The 18,981-nt window shown below is 46.9% G+C and overlaps 1 protein-coding gene across 9 annotated transcripts in view; it reads left to right on the top strand.

The window, feature by feature from the left end:
* EFCAB3 (EF-hand calcium binding domain 3) overlaps nucleotides 1-18,981 on the top strand; it is a 156,706-nt gene that overhangs the window by 48,816 nt on the left and 88,909 nt on the right. For all 9 annotated transcript variants that reach the window (XM_039913539.1, XM_039913538.1, XM_039913537.1 and 6 more), the window contains exons 16-23: nucleotides 115-189; nucleotides 4,288-4,422; nucleotides 6,345-6,407; nucleotides 8,307-8,456; nucleotides 9,557-9,628; nucleotides 10,831-10,917; nucleotides 14,129-14,272; nucleotides 15,613-15,684. In XM_039913539.1, coding sequence (XP_039769473.1) covers nucleotides 115-189; nucleotides 4,288-4,422; nucleotides 6,345-6,407; nucleotides 8,307-8,456; nucleotides 9,557-9,628; nucleotides 10,831-10,917; nucleotides 14,129-14,272; nucleotides 15,613-15,684 — 798 coding nt within the window. The remainder of the gene's footprint in view (nucleotides 1-114; nucleotides 190-4,287; nucleotides 4,423-6,344; nucleotides 6,408-8,306; nucleotides 8,457-9,556; nucleotides 9,629-10,830; nucleotides 10,918-14,128; nucleotides 14,273-15,612; nucleotides 15,685-18,981) is intronic.

The following is an 18,981-nucleotide window of genomic DNA, read 5'->3' as shown; positions in this document are numbered from 1 at the left end:
GAAACCAGGTCCTTCTGACTCCCAGGCCCATGCTCAATCCACTAAACCATGCTGATTCTCATGCTTTCTGCTGATTCTTTATCACTCACATCTTTCCTTTTTTTTCCCACCTAGAAAATGGAAAAGTGAATTTTAAGAAATTCATTGAGATTCTGATGAAGAACACCCAGCGCTTCTCTGAGATGTTAGGTATGTCAGTGTTTCAGAAAGTTCCTGCCCAGGAGTCCAGTGTTTTGATCCTCAAGAATTATCCACTGTACTTCGTTAACACTTTTATCCCCATCCTAATTTGCCTGTTGTTGGTCAGGGCCCTTCAAGAGCAGAGTGTGGTTCAGTGGTGAAGCCCAGTCCACACAGTGCTCTGCATACAAAAAGTGCTCAATAAATACGATTGAATGAATGTATGCAGAGAGGCAATGTGGCCTAGTGGAAAGAACATGGGCCTGGGAATGAGAGGACCTGCTTTCTAATCCTAACTCCATTACCATCATCATCATCAATAGAATTTATTAAGTTCTTACTATGTGCAGAGCACTGTATTACGCTCATGGAAGAGTTCAATACAACAGAGTTGGCAGACACATCCCCTGCCCACAATGAGCTTTCAGTCTAGAGGGGGAGCCGTTGTCTGCGGTGTGATCACTTAACTTCTCTGTGCCTCAGTTTCCTCATCTGTAAAATCAATCCATCAGTCACTTGTATTTCCTGAGTGTTTATTGTGTGCAGGGCACTGTACTAAGCACTTGGGAGAGTCCAAAATAATATGGAGATTAAATTCTCCTCCCTCCTATTTAGACTGTGTACCCATGTGGGACATGGACTGTGTCCAAACTGATTATCTTGCCTCAACCTGAGCACTTAAAACAGTGAAAACGGTGCTTAACACATAGTAAGTGCTTAAATACCAGAATCATCAACTACTCCAGTGTGTAGTATAGTGCCTGGCACATAATAAATGCCTAACAAGTACTATCAAACAATGTATAGTAGTACAGAGGCTAAAAAGTGATTTTAACCCAGTGAATTGTGTGGGGACACAGCCGAACTGCCTAAGAGGCATGTGCCAGAGGACACCCACCCAGGAACTAAGTGGTCAAACCTAAGAAGGTGATCCAACGTAGCTTTGCCCAGTCCTGTGCAAGTTAAGCTGGGAAGCAGTGTAACCTAATGGGAAGAGCCAGGGCCTGGGAGTCAAAGGACCTGGGTTCTAATCCCAGCTCTGCCAGTTGTCTGCTTTATGACCTAGGACAAGTCCCTTTACTTCTCTGTGCCCCAGTTCCCTCAAGTCTAAATAATAATAATGTTGGTATTTGTTAAGCGCTTACTATGTGCAGAACGCTGTTCTAAGCGCTGGGGTAGATACAGGGTAATCAGGTTGTCCCACATGAGGCTCACAGTTAATCCCCATTTTACAGATGAGGTAACTGAGGCACAGAGAAGTGAAGTGACTTGCCCACAGTCACACAGCTGACAAGTGGCAGAACTGGGATACGGACCCATGACCTCTGACTCCAAAGTCCGGGCTCTTTCCACTGAGCCACGCTGCTTCTCAAGTCTAAAAAATGGGGGTTAAGACTGTGAGCTCAGTGTGAGACAGGGAGTCTGTCCAACCTGTTTACCTTGTATCTTCCCCAGTGCTTAGTAATAATAATAATAATGTTGGTATTTGTTAAGCGCTTACTATGTGCAGAGCACTGTTCTAAGTGCTGGGGTAGATTCAGGGTAATCAGGTTGTCCCACGGGAGGCTCACAGTTAATCCCCATTTTACAGATGAGGTAATTGAGGCACAGAGAAGTTAAGTGACTTACCCACAGTCACACAGCTGACAAGTGGGAGAGCCGGGAGACGAACCCATGACCTCTGACTCTGAAGCCCAGGCTCTTTCCACTGAGCCACGCTGCTTCCCTTGCAGTGCCTGGCCCATCCTAAAAAAACCCGCTCTTGACCCCACTTCCCCCTCCAGTTATCGTCCTATCTCCCTACTACCCTTCCTTTCCAAAATCTTAGAACGAGTCGTCTACAATCGATGCCTAGAATTCCTTAACTCCCATTCTCTCCTAGACCCCCTCCAATCTGGCTTCCGTCCCCTCCACTCTACCGAGACTGCTCTCTCTAAGGTCACCCGTGACCTCCTTCTTGCCAAATCCAATGGCTCCTACTCCATTCTGATCCTCCTTGACCTCTCTGCTGCCTTTGACACTGTCGACCATCCCCTCCTCCTCCATACCTTATCTCACCTTGGCTTCACGGACTCTGTCCTCTCCTGGTTCTCCTCTTACCTCTCTGGCCGATCATTCTCGGTCTCCTACGCTGGAGCCTCCTCCCCCTCCCATCCTTTAACTGTTGGAGTTCCTCAAGGGTCAGTTCTTGGCCCTCTTCTGTTCTCCATTTACACTCACTCCCTCGGTGAACTCATCCGCTCTCACGGCTTTGACTACCATCTCTACGCAGATGACACGCAGATCTACATCTCCGCCCCTGTCCTCTCCCCCTCCCTTCGGGCTCGCATCTCCTCCTGCCTCCGGGACGTCTCCACCTGGATGTCGGCCCGCCACCTAAAACTCAACATGAGCAAGACTGAGCTCCTCATCTTCCCTCCCAAGCCCGGTCCGCTCCCAGACTTCTCTATCACCGTGGATGGCACGACCATCCTTCCCATCTCTCGGGCCCGCAATCTCGGTGTCATCCTTGACTCGTCCCTCTCGTTCACCCCACACATCCTATCCGTTACCGAGACCTGCCGGTTTCACCTCTACAATATCGCCGAGATCCGCCCTTTCCTCTCCACCCAAACGGCTACCTTACTATTGCGGGCTCTCGTTATATCCCGGCTAGACTACTGTGTCAGCCTTCTCTCTGACCTCCCTTCCTCCTCTCTCGCCCCGCTCCGGTCTATTCTTCACTCCGCTGCCCGGCTCATCTTCCTGCAGAAACGATCTGGGCATGTCACTCCCCTTCTTAAACAACTCCAGTGGTTGCCTATCGACCTCCGCTCCAAACAAAAACTCCTCACTCTAGGCTTCAAGGCTCTCCATCACCTTGCCCCTTCCTACCTCTCCTCCCTTCTCTCCTTCTACCGCCCACCCCGCATGCTCCGCTCCTCTGCCGCCCACCTCCTCGCCGTCCCTCGGTTTCGCCTATCCCGCCGTCGACCCCTGGGTCACGTCCTCCCGCGGTCCTGGAACGCCCTCCCTCCTCACCTCCACCAAACTGATTCTCTTTCCCTCTTCAAAACCTTACTTAAAAATCACCTCCTCCAAGAGGCGTTCCCAGACTGAGCTCCTCTTCCCCCTCTACTCCCTCTGCCATCCCCCCTTTACCTCTCCGCAGCTAAAGCCTCATTTTCCCCTTTTCCCTCTGCTCCTCCACCTCTCCCTTCCCATCCCCACAGCACTGTACTCGTCCGCTCAACTGTATATATTTTCGTTACCCTATTTATTTTGTTAATGAATTGTACATCGCCTCGATTCTATTTAGTTGCCATTGTTTTTACGAGATGTTCTTCCCCTTGACGCTGTTTAGTGCCATTGTTCTTGTCTGTCCGTCTCCCCCGATTAGACTGTAAGCCCGTCAAACGGCAGGGACTGTCTCTATCTGTTGCCGACTTGTTCATCCCAAGCGCTTAGTACAGTGCTCTGCACATAGTAAGCGCTCAATAAATACTATTGAATGAATGAATGAATAGTAAGCGTTCAACAAATACCACAATTATTATTAAGTCTCCTAAGTTTTCATCAGTAGAATGGGATAAGCTATCTGTTCTTCTCCCTTAGACTATGAGCCCCATGTGGGACAGGGACTGTGTCTAATCTGATTATATTGTACCTACCCCAAGGCTTAGTATAGTGCTGGTACATAGTGAGTGCTTAACAAATATCACAATTATTATTGTTATTAATCATTATCAATCACTCTTCAAGAGAGTGATTGTTTGATGGGTTGGAGGGGTTACAGTAATAAAGGCAAATTCTTGGAGAAGCAGTATGGCCTAGCGGCAAGAGCATGGACTTGGGAGTCAGAGATCGTGGGTTCTAATCTCGGCTCCGTCACTTATCTGCTGTGTGACCATGGGCAAGTCACTTAACTTCTCTGTGCCTCAGTTACCTCATCTGTAAAATGGGGATTGAGACTGAGCCCCACGTGGGCCAACCTGATTACCTTGCATCTACTCTAGTGCTTAGAATGGTGTTTGGGACATAGTAAGTGATGAACAAATACCGTAACTATTATTATTATTTGTCCATTATGTGTCTTACCATAAACCTTCTACTCTGTCCACCCAACAGCAATCCAGGGCATCATTAAAAACATCAGCAGCATGAGAGAAGACAAGATAGATGTCCAGGACTTGTGGCACATCCTCACCAAATTCAATAGCAACTTGAGTGAAGAGGACTTCCGAGCAACCCTGATGGTTGACGGTAGGTTTCCCGAGGCCACTGTGCTCACCACAATACGGGAACCAGGAATTGGCATTTCCTACTATATAAACATCCTGACCCTGGGTGTCCGGCAGGATTATGGAGATGCCAATGCTCAACTTGTACTACTGCAGGCAGGAATCTATTTAGAGCAAATTAGAAAAAAATTCCCAGAGGTTAAGCTTGCTTGCCCTGTGGAGAATTAGATTAAAACAAATTTTCGTGCTGCTCTAAATGTATTATAATTTATCAAGTATCGATCAAACATCCAGAAATGAGGATAAAATATTTGTTCTCTCCCCCTTTTAGAATGGGAGCTTGGTGTGAAACAGGGATTGTGTTCATTCTGATTATCTTGAATCAACTGCCGTGCTTAGTACAGTGTGTGATATATAGGAAGCATGTAATAAGTGTCATTAATATTATTATTGTTATTAATACTAAGTCCTGGCATGGTATGTGATTTGTAGTGTATCACATCAGGCCATCATTTATTACTGATAGTTTGAGATCCAGGGATGTGAGGCCTGCCACATTTAGCTCTCCTATATGGAAATTATTTTGTGACTGGCTCCACAATTAGAACATTAGATCCTTAAGGACAGGGATCCTTAAGGACCTCTAAGTATTGTGAGGTCTATACAGGCTAGGCTTCTGGAAACTGTTAAATACATTTGGCTAGAGCAGAGACAGGTAGTCATAAATGTTTTACAAATTATAGAAGTGTGAGGAAGAGCAGTTCAACAACACCTGATAGCAGGTGGTTGGAAGGTCAAATACATAAATAAGTGTAAATGAGCCTAAGTTGAAATAGCCAGAGTGCTAAGTCCTGGTGTAGAAACAAAAGTGATGGGGGGAGTTGCTGGAATGACCTGACCTGGGAAGGTGGAGTTTAACTGGAGAAAACCTCCTGGAGGAGGTGGGTTTTCAGGAGGTCTTTGAAGAGGTGAAGATGCTCCCCCGGGCTCCTCTGGGACATCTCCCCATATTGTCCTGCGTCCCCCCACTGCCCTCAACCCAAGTTGCTCTCTTTTCCTCCAGCTACTTCATTCCATTGGGAATTTGCACTGAATCCTCCTCATTTCTGGGATCAGAACCATTCCCTCTCAGCTGTGGGTCAAACCTCTTCACTGTTCTTCTAATAGAGACTGTAAACTCGTTGTGGGCAGGGAATGTGTCTACCAACTCTGCTGTATTGTACTGTCCCAGAATTTAGCAGTGCTCTGCATAGCACTTCCCGCAATAAAGTGCTGCCCACAATGATGTTTCCTACCTACAGTGATCTTACAGTCTAGAGGGGGAGACAGACATTAATATAAATTTTAAAAATATGGATATATAAATAAGGGCTGTGGGGCTCAGGGAGTGGTGAATATCAGTCAATCAGTGGTATTTATTGAGCACTTACTATGTGCAGAATAGTTGGGAGAGTACAGTACAACAGCAGACTCGTTCCCAGCCCACGGACAGCTTAGTGTCTAGAGATGAGCTTACAGCCTAGACTGTACTAATATAAGTGGTTGGGAGAGTACTGTACAACAGAGTTGGTAGACATGATCCCTGACCACAACAAGCTTACAGTCTAGAGGGGGAGACAGACATTAATATAAATAGAGAAGCAGCATGGCCTAGTGGATGGTACATGGCCTGGGAGTCAGAAGGGAGCCAGTTGTCTGCTTTGTGACCTTGGGCAAGTCACTTAACTTCTCTGTGCTTCAGTTACCTCATCTGGAAATGGGGATTAAGATTATGAACCCCTTCTGGGGCAAGGACTGTGTCCAGCCCCATTAGCTTGTATCTAACCCGGGCCCCTAATACAGTGCCTGGCATCTAGTAAGCGGTTAACAAATACCACTATTATTATTGTTAATAAATCATTTATAATTCATCATCATATGTCAAAATGATCTCTTATGTTGCAGGAGATGGTAAAGTGGATTTTGAAGAATTCCTGGCCAACGTGGAACATTTGTCTAAGTTACAAGGTAAGGATCAAGCTGACTAGGCTGAACAGATTCATTTTTTCCGGTCAGACCCAATGAGAATGCAGGAGTTCTAGTTCTGGGACAACATCCATGGACTTGGGGGAGAGTCACGTGAGGAATAGGGAAATGGAATCTGGTTAATAGGGATTGTTTTGTGTTTAAAGTTAGAATGTCTTGAACCTCATCATCTGGGAAATCAGACCCACCACCTTTGAGGATAGAGGGGAAGACAGTCCCCAGATAAGTTGCCCCTTTAGAAAGATCCACTTCCAGCCATGATCCCCTCCCCTGATGTTTAGTTCCCTGATGGAGTGGGGTGATGGGGAGACCCGTTTATTGCCTCTCTGATCTCCTTAGACAGTAAGACCCTCTCTTCCCTTCTCATACTTCTTCATTCCTCAGCAAAAGACAATCTGATGGAAGTTTCTAGAATGTTGCAGCTGCTCCCCAGGGCTTAAGCTTCTTTCTTTCTTTCTTTTTTTTAAATGGTGCCCATTAAATGGGACTATGGTACTATGTGTCAGGACCTGGGTGCTAATCCTGACTCAGATACTTACTGTGTGCCAGGCACTGTACTAATGCTGAGGGGGAATACAAGCAAATTGAATTGGACACAGTCCCTTTCCCATATTGGGCTCATAGCCTTAATCCCCATTTTACATATGAGGAAACTGAGGCACAGAGAAGTAAAGTGACTTGCCCAAGGTCACAGCAGACAAGTGGCGAAGTCAGGATTAGAACCCATGATCTACTGTCTCCCAGGCCCGTGCTCTATCCATAGGCAATGCAGCTTTTGCTTTCGTGTCTGGCTTATTTTGTCACTGCTGTTAAAAATGCATGTTCTTGGGCCTGGATTAGGGTGTGTGCAGCAGGCAGGTTTTATTATCCGGAATGTTTGGAAGGTCCTCAATAAATTTGAGGTTGGTTCGACTTCAGACAACAATCCTGTTTTTACGAGATGTTCTTCCCCTTGACGCTGTTTAGTGCCATTGTTCTTGTCTGTCCGTCTCCCCCGATTAGACTGTAAGCCCGTCAAACGGCAGGGACTGTCTCTATCTGTTGCCGACTTGTTCATCCCAAGCGCTTAGAACAGTGCTCTGCACATAGTAAGCGCTCAATAAATACTATTGAATGAATCCTGTCCATCCTTGTCAGGAGAAGAGTGGCTTGGACATTCAGCGGTTGGGGAAGAAGAGGCAGTCAAGCCCTGCCCAAAATTGAAAGTAAAAGCCAGGCCTCCAAGGTGGTCTAGTGTTGAGGGTTGTCCTAGTCAGTCAATCGATCAATCAATGGTATATATTGAGCACTTACTGTGTGCAGAGCTCTGTATTAAGCACTCAGAAGAGTAAAATCCAGTAGAGTATCTAAACATGGGGGCAGAGGCTTTGTCTCTGAACTGAAAGCATTAGGGAAGGAAGAGTGACCACAGACCCTGGGACACCTGGAGCAGAGGGCAAACTTTGGGTTCTCTTCCTCTGTAGGTCTCCATGCACAAAGGCTTCTTTGGCCCAGTTTATACCCTTAATTGATAATCCATGTTCAGCAGCCATTCCTGCAGCTACCAGTTGCATATTTCCCCAGGGAGAGAGATACTTGAGCCCCAGTGTCCTGCAGAGCGAGCCTAGGCACCATTGGTGGGATGTCAACACCCAGTGACCATTAGGTCCGGGAAGCCAAATCACTTCACCTGATTTGGGTGGTTAACAGAAAGCAGCTTGTCCACCCTGGCACTGTCTGCCCACTTTCAACCACAGAGCCTCAGGGCAGTCTGGGAAGGCTGCTGGAGGGGGCAGGGGGATGTGGGGAGGAAATCAAAACCTTCGGCTGGGTTTAGATGTGGCGACACATCACGGCTGCCCGCGCTACCCATCACAGGGTGAGTGTTCCTTTCATCTGCAGAGCCCAGTGGCCAGGGCATCCTCACGGCACTCGGTCTCATCAGAGAGGACATGGTGAGCCTCGAGGACCTGGACTTCTGCCTGCGTCGCTTTGGGCTCCATTTAACCCAACCCAAACTAGAGGAGCTACTTCGTTCCCTTTCCATACTGGGTGAGTTGGGAACAGAGTGGGTGGCTGCCGGGCCCCGAGGTGGGGTGACTGATTCCATTTCTGGGTTGGTGGGACGGGTACTGTTGTTCGCATTTTTTAGAGCATAATCCATCAGTGGGATTTATTGAGTGCTTACTATGTACAGAGCACTGTACTAAGTGCTTGGGAGAAATGAGCCCGACTTATCTTACCCTAATATTCTGTCACCTTTCATGCTGAGCGGGCCCTCTTGCACAGCGGGGCGTGGGAGGACAGCAGACAGGGCACGTGACGTTCCCTGGGGATGGAGGCTTGGCTTTCGCTGCTGAGCAATGGGAAGGGAGGGAAGAGGAGAGGAGGGAAATGGAGGGGAGGGAAGAGACGGGTCTACCAAAAGTGGCAAATCAGGTTGGACACAGTCTCTTGTCCCAGGAGGGGCTCACGGTCTCAATCCTCATTTTCCAAATGAGGTAATGCCATACACAGTATCCACCCCATATGGGGCTAACAGTCTAAGGGAGAGGAAGAACAGGTACTTCAGTCCTATTTTACAGAAGCAGCATGGCTTAGTGGAAAGAGCATGGGCTTGGAGTCAGAGGATGTGGGTTCTAATGCCGCTCAGCCACTTGTCATCTTGGTGACCTTGGGTAAGTCACTTAACTTCTCTGTGCCTCAGTTACCTCTTCTGTAAAATGGGGATTGACTGTGAGCCCCACGAAGGCCAACCTGATTACCTTCTATCTCCCACCACTTAGAACAGTGCTGACACATAGTAAGTGCTTAACAAATACCATAGTTGTTATTTTATAGTAAATTATTTATTATTAAATTTATTATTATTATTGAATTATTTTGAGGAAACTGAGGTTAAGAGAAGTTAAGTGACTTGCTCAAGGTGATACAGCAGGCAAGTGGCAGAGCCAGGATTAGAACCCAGGTTCTCGGATTCCCAGGCCCAGGTTCTTTCCATTAAGTCACCCTGCTTCTTGGTGCTGAGTTGGTCGGTCAGTTACTGTTGTTTCCTGCTGTCCACAGCTCAGCTTTGCCATGAAAGCAACCTTGCCTGCCTCTCTGACTAGGTCTGTACAACTGTCTCATTCTTTAAATGTTCTACCTTGCAGAAAGCCACTCAGTGAATATCAAAGAACTTTTGGCTAAGTTAAGAGGCACCCGGGATTTCTCCAATTTCACTGGTAAGAATTCTACCCCAAAGATTTTTGAAAGGCAGCAGGTCCTGAGGAATGCTATTTTATCAATCATATTCATTTAGCCCATACACTGTGCAGAACGTTGTACTGAGCTCTTGGGAGTGTACAGTATAACAGAATTGGTAGACACAGTCGCTGCCTGCATGGAGCTTCCAGTCTAGACTTCATGGTTTGATGGTTTGTGTAATCCTTGATGCTGGGGTGATAAGCCGGTGTCCCTTAGTGCTTCTTCTCGGGCTCATAGGGCCTGTTTGACCCTTTAGGTGAAAAGCACTGTTTTATTTAAATGCCACAGACAGGGCAGGGATCCAAGCAATGGATAGATCAGTAATAGTTACTGAGCGCCTCCTATATACAGGGCACTGTACTACCTGTTTGGGATAGTACAGTAGATGACACATTCTGGTCCTAGACTGATTTTGGCACTTCTGAGCCAGCTCTTTTGGATTGGGGGAATTCAGACAGGGCTGGACTGGGTAGTTCTGCCTGGCCACTCTGCACATTCTGGTCAATCAATCAATCAATCACTCAATCAGTAGTATCTATTGAGCGCTTTCTATGTATAGAACACTGCTCTAAGCACTTGATCCCTGTCCAGAGGATTCCTAAGATGCTGTGGGGCATCCAGGGATCCTGACAAGATTTAATAGCAGTTCAATAATAATAATAATGTTGGTATTTGTTAAGCGCTTACTATGTGCAGACCACTGTTCTAAGCGCTGGGGTAGATACAGGGTCATCAGGTTGTCCCCCGTGAGGCTCACAGTCTTCATCCCCATTTTCAAGGGATTCTGCTTCTCGTCTATCATTCACTCAATCAATCAATCTTATTTACTGAGTGCTTCCTGAGTGTAGAGCACTGTACTAAGAGCTTGGGAGAGTACAATATAACAGAGAGGTAGATACGTCCCCGGCCCTCAAGGAGCTTCCGGTCTTCAGGAGGAGACCGCCATTAAGGTTGTTGTGAAGAGTGCCGACACTTCAGAAGCCCAGTGCACCCTGCGAACTGACGCTGCTGTTGAACTGCCCTGGACTAACTGAATTGAAATGCTCTGATTCATGTTGAGTTTTTTCTTCTAGAGAAGTGGCTCTTGCTGTGAAGTTACTTTGCTTAAATGTCAGTTTTTTCATTAGTCCCATGAGTGGATTCACCTGCTGCTTTTTCTTTCTGGGAATTTTTTTTCCAGCATTGTGTGGGATTTGCAACAGAGCCGGAACTGGCCCAGAAGGCCTGACTGAGACCAGGGAAAGTGAATCTTCTGGTCCTTTTGATGGTAAATACTCTATTAACTCTGTCGGGGTCTAGTTAATGAACCAGGTCGTTTGAGATGCATTGACCTCATCTCAAATGGATGAGGAGTATTTTAGTAATGTTAGTTTGCTGTAGGGGAAAACATGTTGCTATTAGACAAGGGCTCACCATCGATCAATTGATCGATGTTTTTCATGGAGCACTTCCTGCATGCATAAGACTGTACTAAGTGCTTGGAAGAGTATGATACCACAGAGTTGTTAGACACATTCCCTGCCCACAATGAGTTCCCAGTCTAGATGACTGCCAGATGGTAAGCCAACCTTAAAGATTGGGAAGCAGATGAGGGAAAGGTTTGCCAAACATCTTTCGTAGCTCACCATAGGGAGAGTGGAAACTCCAAAGGAAATCAAATACATCAAATCAAGCCTGTGGCCTAGTGGATAGAGTATGGGCCTGGGAGTCAGTAGGACCTGTGTTCTACTCCTGGCTCCGTGACTTGTCTGTTCTGTGACCTTGAGCAAGACACTTAACTTCTCTGTTCCTCATTTACTTCATCTGTAAAATGAGGATTTTACAATGGAGAGACTGTGAGCCTCATGGAGGACAGGGACTGTGTCCAGCCTGATTAGCTTGTGTATACTTCAGTGTTTAATACAGTGTCTGGCACATAGTAAGCACTAAACAAATACCAAAATAAAAAAACAACCAAAACCCTAGTCACATAAAGAAGCCATTCACAAGGATCAGTCCATTTCCAGCCAACCTTCCTGGATCAGTGTCGAAACTGGACTGGACAGGCACTATAAATCAGTCAATCTAGAATATTTATTGAGTGCCTACTGTGGATGGAGCCCTGTACCACGTGTTTGCGGGGGTGCAGAAGAGGTAGGAGGCAGGATCCCTGCCCCCAGAATGCTTTTGACCTAGTGGAGGGGACAGATATAAAAAGAATTTACCAGTAGGAAGAAGGGATCGCTTGAATGGTTGAGTATGAAAATCGATGGGTAAAAATGGGACGAGACGTTGTTTATGCCAAAGGACTGAGATGAGAAGAGCTGGAGAAACAGTGTGGCCTTGTGGAAAGAGCACAGGCCGGGGAGTCCGATCTGGAGAGAGGAAAGTTTTCTGGAAAATGAAAGATTTCCCAAGGAGCTTTCCTATCAACTGTGACTAGAACCTGGGTCTCCTGACTCAGCTGTCTTTTAATTGCCTTATTTGGCAGGGAATGTGTATCAGAGTAAGTTGCAGCACCCAGGGCCTGTGCACATTTTCCTGCCTCAGGTATGATCTACGTGAGTCCTGAATCGCCCTTCCTTGAAGTTCATAGAGTTTTGAGAAAGTGTCTGAACCACTGGTGATTTCAGACATGAAAGTGCCTCAGGCTAGCCAAACTTTGAGGACTTTACTGGAGATTTAGAACCCAGAATTCCACTGCCAGTTTTTTCTTGCCTCTAGGCAGGACCTAAAAATCTGTACTTCCTAGAGCTAAAACTTGCCAGGGAATTATTTAGAGGAAGTCGAGGCTACCAAGGTCAAACAGGTTTTTTTACTAGCACTCTTTGAAGTAGACACACAACCCTTCGTCTTGTTTCCAGCTATGTTCTTCTTCCTGCTAGTCTCCTAAAGCAGTCAAGGATAGCTCTTCTGGGCACGGTTATGGACATGGTCAAGGACGAGCTTGTGACGTCACCTGCATTCCTCTGATCACCCAGTGTGATGGATTGACTCAGGCTAATTGGCCGAATCTATCTGCAAATACCCAAACCCAGAGAGTTTTCTCTGGGTTGTGGGGAGGGCTCACCTTTCCCCCTCAGCTCCTCCTGGTCCCCCAGATCCCTTTGAGCACAGGAATGGCAGAGGAGCGAGGCTGGACACTTTCACATGCTGGGATCCAGGGGACCAGGGAAGCAGCATGGTCTAGTGGTAAAAGCACAGGCTTGGAAGCTGTGTTCTAATCCTGGCTCTCCCATTTGCATTTTGTGTGTCCTTGGGCAAGTCATTTAACTGCTCTGGGCCTCAGTTTCCTCATCCTTAAAATGGGAATTGAATGCATGTTCTCCCTCCCTCTTAGACTATGAGCCCCATTTGGAACAGGGACTGTGTCCGACTTGATTATCTTGTTACTACCCCAGTGCCTAGTATAGGTTTGCACATAGTAAGTGCTCAACAAATGTTATTATTATAATTGTTGTTATTCTTTAGGGACAGTCAGATAGGTCTTGGAAGGGGCAGGAGGGAAGCAAGTGGAGGGAGTATGAGAAGGCCTGGAGGGGTTTTTACAGCAGCAGGGGTATTGGAGACCAAAAAGACGAGAAAAAGATGATCCTTGCCCTCAAAGTGTTCCTGGATAATAGGACAATGAAACACAAATGACTGAAACATATTAACTAATGAGATGCCTCTTAAAAAAAAATGGCAGCCCTCAACTGGTCCAACTGGTACACAGAGTAAGTCACAGGCCAGGGGACTTGGACTCTTCCCAAACTTCCACCATCAGCTGTGCTTACGACTCAGGCTGGACAGTTTGGGTTTGAGACCCAAGTGAAAAGCAGGGTCTGGGGGGCTCAGGCCCTGCCTGCTCACTTCCATTTAGAACACCCCTTTACAGATGGTGCAACATTTTTGAGAATATTCTAACAGCTAAAGAGTGGGGTCCTTTCTTCTAACTTCTGGAAATGGAGAAGAGTGGGGTGCAAGGAGGATGGTGGCCAGATCTACATGAAAATGCACACAACCTGATGGAGTCACTGTCTGCCAGTCAATTGTATTTATTGAGTGCTTGTTGTATGCAGAGCACTTTACTAAGTGCTTGGGAGATTACAGTATAACAGACACATTCCCTGCCCACAACAAGCTCACAGGCTAGAGGCCCAGTGGTTAAAACGGATGGGCCTTGGGAGATCTGCTTCCAACTGACTGGGCGGGCCAGGCTCTGCTCCTCTCTCAACCTTTGCATCAATCATTCAGTGATATTTTTTGAGTGTTTACTGTGTACAGCGCACCGCTCCTGAGAGAGTATACAAAAAATAGTCAAAGCTCTTGGGAGGGTATTTAAGAGATGGTCATGTCCTGAGAACTCCCAGCCCAGGGGTGAGCAACTCATTGATAGGAGTGGACATAGACATCTTCAAGCCCAGAGGGCCTGGGTAAAACCCAAAATCTACCTGTGGATCTTCCGTGGAAATTCAGGTTCTGGAATAAATCTTCGTGTGTGGCCTTCCCCCTTTCAGCATTGAAAGAGGGTGTCGACATCATCAAACGTGTCCAAGATGGAAAGATTAGCATTGAAGACTTGCAGCTGGCCTTGACCAAAATGAACATCAATTTAACTGAAAAGGAGTTTGAAGAAGTCCTTGTGTCCTGTGCGCTGGACGGTGAGCACCCCCTGGACTTGTGCTGCTTAGAGGAAGCTACTTGGCACCCAAACAAGCTCCCTACCCAGCGGTCCCACATTTCAGCATGCATATTCACACTCGATGAATTTGAGTACTTTGGATCTATGCCCTCAACCATATGGAAGGTGTGAACTCTAATCCGACCTTTGTGGAGGAGTCCCAAAAAACTCTCTTCACCGTCCAAGTGTTCACAAGCCTTATCAAGACTGTGTGACTGTGGGCAAGTCACTTAACTTCTCTATGCCTCAGTTCCCTCATCTGTAAAATGGGGATTAAGACTGTGAGCCCCACGTGGGACAACCTGATTCCCCTGTGTTTACCCCAGCGCTTAGAACAGTGCTCTGCACATAGTAAGCGCTTAACAAATACCAACATTATTATTAAGAGTTGGGAGGCATGATCTCTGCCCACAAGGAGCTTACAGGCTAGAGGAGGAGACGGTCATTAAAATAATGGCTTTATAATGAAGTGCTGCAGAAAGGGGTGAATTTCAGTGTGCTTAAGGGATACAGACCCGAGTACATAAGTGATGCCAAAGGGAGGGCTCAGTCAGGAAAGATCTCTTGGAGGAGATGTGATTTTAACAAGGCTTGGAAGGTGGGGAGAGTGATGGTCAGTTGGATATGAAGGGGGAAGGAGTTCTGGCCAGAGTGGGCCAGGGATTGCTGCTGAGGTAGACGAGACTAGGCTCAGAGAGTAAGTTGGTATTAGGGGATGAAGTTTGAGGGCTGGGTTGAGATGTCAGAGCATGGAGGAGAGGTGGAGAAGTAAGGAAAAGGAATCAGGGAATGGACATCACGGGAACTTGAATTTGCAGGGGCCACTTGGATTTACAGTGCTCACAAGGTGGGTTGTTGGGCTGCAATCAAGAAAGGGCTAAGCAAAATAGGGCTGAGGGCTCCTGAACAAGGTGATGTGGCCCTATGTTCCCCATCAGAAACAGCCCTGACACTGTACTCTCTTTCTCCCCTGCTTCCCAACCCCAGCCTCTCACTTGGGCATCTTCACTCCAAGACAGCACAGTGCAACCTGGGGTGGGGAAGGAGATCAGGAGGAGAGATAGTCCATCCTCCTACAAGCATAACCCTGATAGTGCCTCTAGCCCTTTTTCCATAAACCTGCATCACTGGGCTGACTGTCTAACAGTGGGCACTTCTTGGACTACAGGTTTCCAGAAATCTGTATCATTGGGCTGACCTTCCAGGGAGCAAAATGCATATAATAGCTGCTACTTAGGGAATTTTAATACATTCTCTATTTCTCACAACCCCTCACCATACTCCTTTCTTTGCCAACTTGTCTGGATTTTGTCCTTGCAGACAATGGGAATGTGGATTGGAAAGATTTCACCCAGAAAGTGACCAGCCTCAAAAGATTCTCAGAATCCATAGGTAAGTGAAAGCTTTATATCCAAGAGAAGTTGTTGGAAAGAATTTGACTGTGAAATAGACCTTCAGTTTTTCATACGATCATGACGTACACCACTGATAGGTTTGTTTTTATTTTTGTCTATATTTTTGGTTTTCCTTTGGTGCTCTTTGGAAACATTTGAAATCTGCGAGAGACACTTGATAGACAGTTCAAAGCCTTTGGATTCTGCTCTACAGCTTGCGGGGCCCAAGTAATTAATCAGTCAATAGTATTTACTGAGTGCTGTATTTGCAGAGTACTGTACTAAGTGCTTGGGAGAGTGCAATACAAAGGAGTTGGTAGATGCAATCCCTGCCCACAAGTATCTTACAGTCTAGAGAGGGAGGTAGAAATTAAAATAAATTACAGATAGGGAATATGGCAGAGTATAAAGATATATACATAAGTGTGGTGGGATTGAGAGTGGACAGACCCAAGTACATAAACAATGAAGAGAGGATGGGGAAATGAGGGCTTAAGAAGGGAAGGCCTCTTGGGAGATGTGATTTTTAGGAGGGCTCTGAAGGTGAGAATGATGGTCTGACACTGTCAACCATCCCCTTCTCCTCAACACGTTACCCAACCTTGGCTTCACAGACTCTATCCTCTCCTGGTTCTCCTCTTATCTCTCTGGCTGATCATTTTCAGTCTCCTTTGTAGGCTCCTCCTCCCCCTCCCATTCCCTAACTGTAGGGATTTCTCAAGGGTCAGTTCTTGGTCCTCTTCTGTTCTCCGTCTATACTCACTCCCTTGGTGAACTCATTCGCTCCCACGGCTTCAACTATCATCTCTACCCAGATGACACCCAAATCTACATCTCCCTTGTTCTCTCTCCCTCCCTCCCTCCAGGCTGGTATCTCCTCCTGCCTTCAGGATATTTCCACCTGGCTGTCCACCTGCCACCTAAAACTCAAAATGTCCAAGATTGAACTCCTTATCTTCCCTCCCAAACCCTGTCCTCTCCCTGACTTTCCCATCACTGTGGACGTCACTACCATCCTTCCCGCCTCATCCTTGACTCCGCTCTCTCATTCACCTCATACATCCAATCCGTCACCAAAACCTGCCGGTCTCACCATCACAATATTGCCAAAATCCACCCTTTCTTCTCCATCCAAACCGCTACCTTGTTGGTACAATCTCTCATCATAGCCCGACTGGATTACTGCATCAGCCTCCTTTCTGATCTCCCATCCTCCTGTCTCTCCCCACTTCAGTCTATACTTCACTCTGCTGCCCGGTTTATCTTTCTACAGAAACGCTCGGGGCATGTCACCCCCTTCCTCAGAAATCGCCAGTGGTTGCCTATCGACCTTTGCGTAAAGCAAAAACTCCTCCCATTAGCTGCAGAGCTCTCCATCACCTTGCCCCCTCCTAGCGTGGCTCAGTGGAAAGAGCACGGGCTTTGGAGTCAGAGGTCATGAGTTTGAATCCCAGCTCTGCCACTTGTCTGCTGTGTGACTGTGGGCAAGTCACTTAACTTCTCGGTGCCTCAGTTCCCTCATCTGTAAAATGGGGATGAAGACTGTGAGTCCCACGTGGGACAACCTGGTTCCCCTGTGTCTACCCCAGTGCTTAGAACAGTGCTCTGCACATAGTAAGCTCTTAACAAATACCAACATTATTACTACCTCACCTCCCTTCTCTCCTACAGCCCAGTCCGCAAGCTCCGCTCCTCTGCTGCTAAGCTCCCCACTGTGCCTCATTCTCGCCTGTCCTGCTGTCGACCCCTGGCCCACGTCCTACCTCTGGCCTGGAATGCCCTCCCCCCTCACATCTGTCAAACTAGCTGTCCTCCCCCCTTAAAAGACCTACTGAGAGCTCACTTCCTCCAGGAGGCCTTCCGAGACTGAGCCCCCATTTTCCTCTGCTCCTCCTCCCCTTCCCATCGCCCCTAGTCCCTCCCTCTGCTCTACCCTCTTCCCCACTCAACAGCACTTGTGTATATTTGTGCATATTTATTTTATTCTATGTATTTATTTTTTATTAATGATGTGTATATATCTATAATTCTGTTTATCTATTTTGATGCTACTGGTGCCTGTCTACTTGTTTTGTTTTGTGATCTGTCTCCCCCTTCTAGACTGTGAGCCCCTTGTTAGGTAGGGATTGTCTCTGTTGCTGAATTGTACTTTACAAGTGCTCAGTACAGTGCTCTGCACACAGTAAGTGCTCAATAAATATGATTAAATGAAAGGGGGAGGGAAGTCCAGGCCCAAGGGACAATTTAGGCAAGGGGTTGGTGCAAAGATCTTGTCAACTCTGCTCTATTTTTTCTCTTCCCTCTAGACTGTAAGCTCTTTGTGGGCAGGAAATGTGTCTGCCAACTCCAGGGTAATGAACTCTCCCAACTGCTGAGTACAATGCTCTGCACATAGTCATAGTGAGCACTCAATAAATACTATTGATAATAACAATGATGACGACAGGGGAGATTGAGATAAGGTGAGTAAGCTGGCATTAGAGGAGCCAAGTAAGTTGGCTGGGTTATAATAGGAGATGAGCGAGGCCAGGTAGGAGAGGGTGAGCTGATTGAGTACTTTAAACCTGATGGTCAGGCATTTCTATTTGATGTGGAGATGAGTGAGCAACGATTGGAGGTTTTTGAGAAGTGGAGAGTTATGGACTGAATAGTTTTTTTAGAAAAATGATCAGGGCAGCAGAGTGAAGTGGAGGGTCTTGGAGAACTGGGGAGATGTGGTAGACTGAGTGTTTCTGTAGAAAATGATCCCGGCAGCAGACCAAAGTAAGGATTGGAGTGGGGCGAGACAGTAATCAGGGAGGAGGCTGATGCAGTAGATGAGGTGGAATATTATGACTGCTTTGATCAGCATGGGAGTGGTTTGGAGAACTCCTGCTCTATGTCCCCTAAAAGCTTGATGCAGGACTCTGCCCAGAGTGGGTGCCAACCAATATAGCCTGAAGATGATGGTAGTGGGTGGGCTAGGAATGTCTACCAAGTGTTATATTGTTATAGTGTCCTCTCCCAAGCACTTAGTAAAATGTTCTCCACACAGTAAGTGCTCAGTTCATATTATGGATGGGTTGATTGATTGGTGGTGGTAATAAAGGATAAAGGATGAACTACGGAGGGTGTAGTCCATGAGGAAGGTTCGGACATTTTCTTTTCAAATCTTCAGGACTCCTCTGCGACCTGCTTGGCAGGGTCAGCCAGGATCTCTTTCCTTCTCCAGCTTTTGTGTGGGGAAGGGCATCGTGCCAACATGGCAGGAGCATAAGGAGGTGGGAAAGATTCCTCCCCCACCCCTGGGGAACAA

Source organism: Ornithorhynchus anatinus, chromosome 11, assembly GCF_004115215.2.
Source record: "Ornithorhynchus anatinus isolate Pmale09 chromosome 11, mOrnAna1.pri.v4, whole genome shotgun sequence".
NCBI classification, from domain to species: domain Eukaryota; kingdom Metazoa; phylum Chordata; class Mammalia; order Monotremata; family Ornithorhynchidae; genus Ornithorhynchus; species Ornithorhynchus anatinus.
Note: the sequence above shows the minus strand (reverse complement) of the source record. Positions and strands in the feature narration are given on the sequence as shown.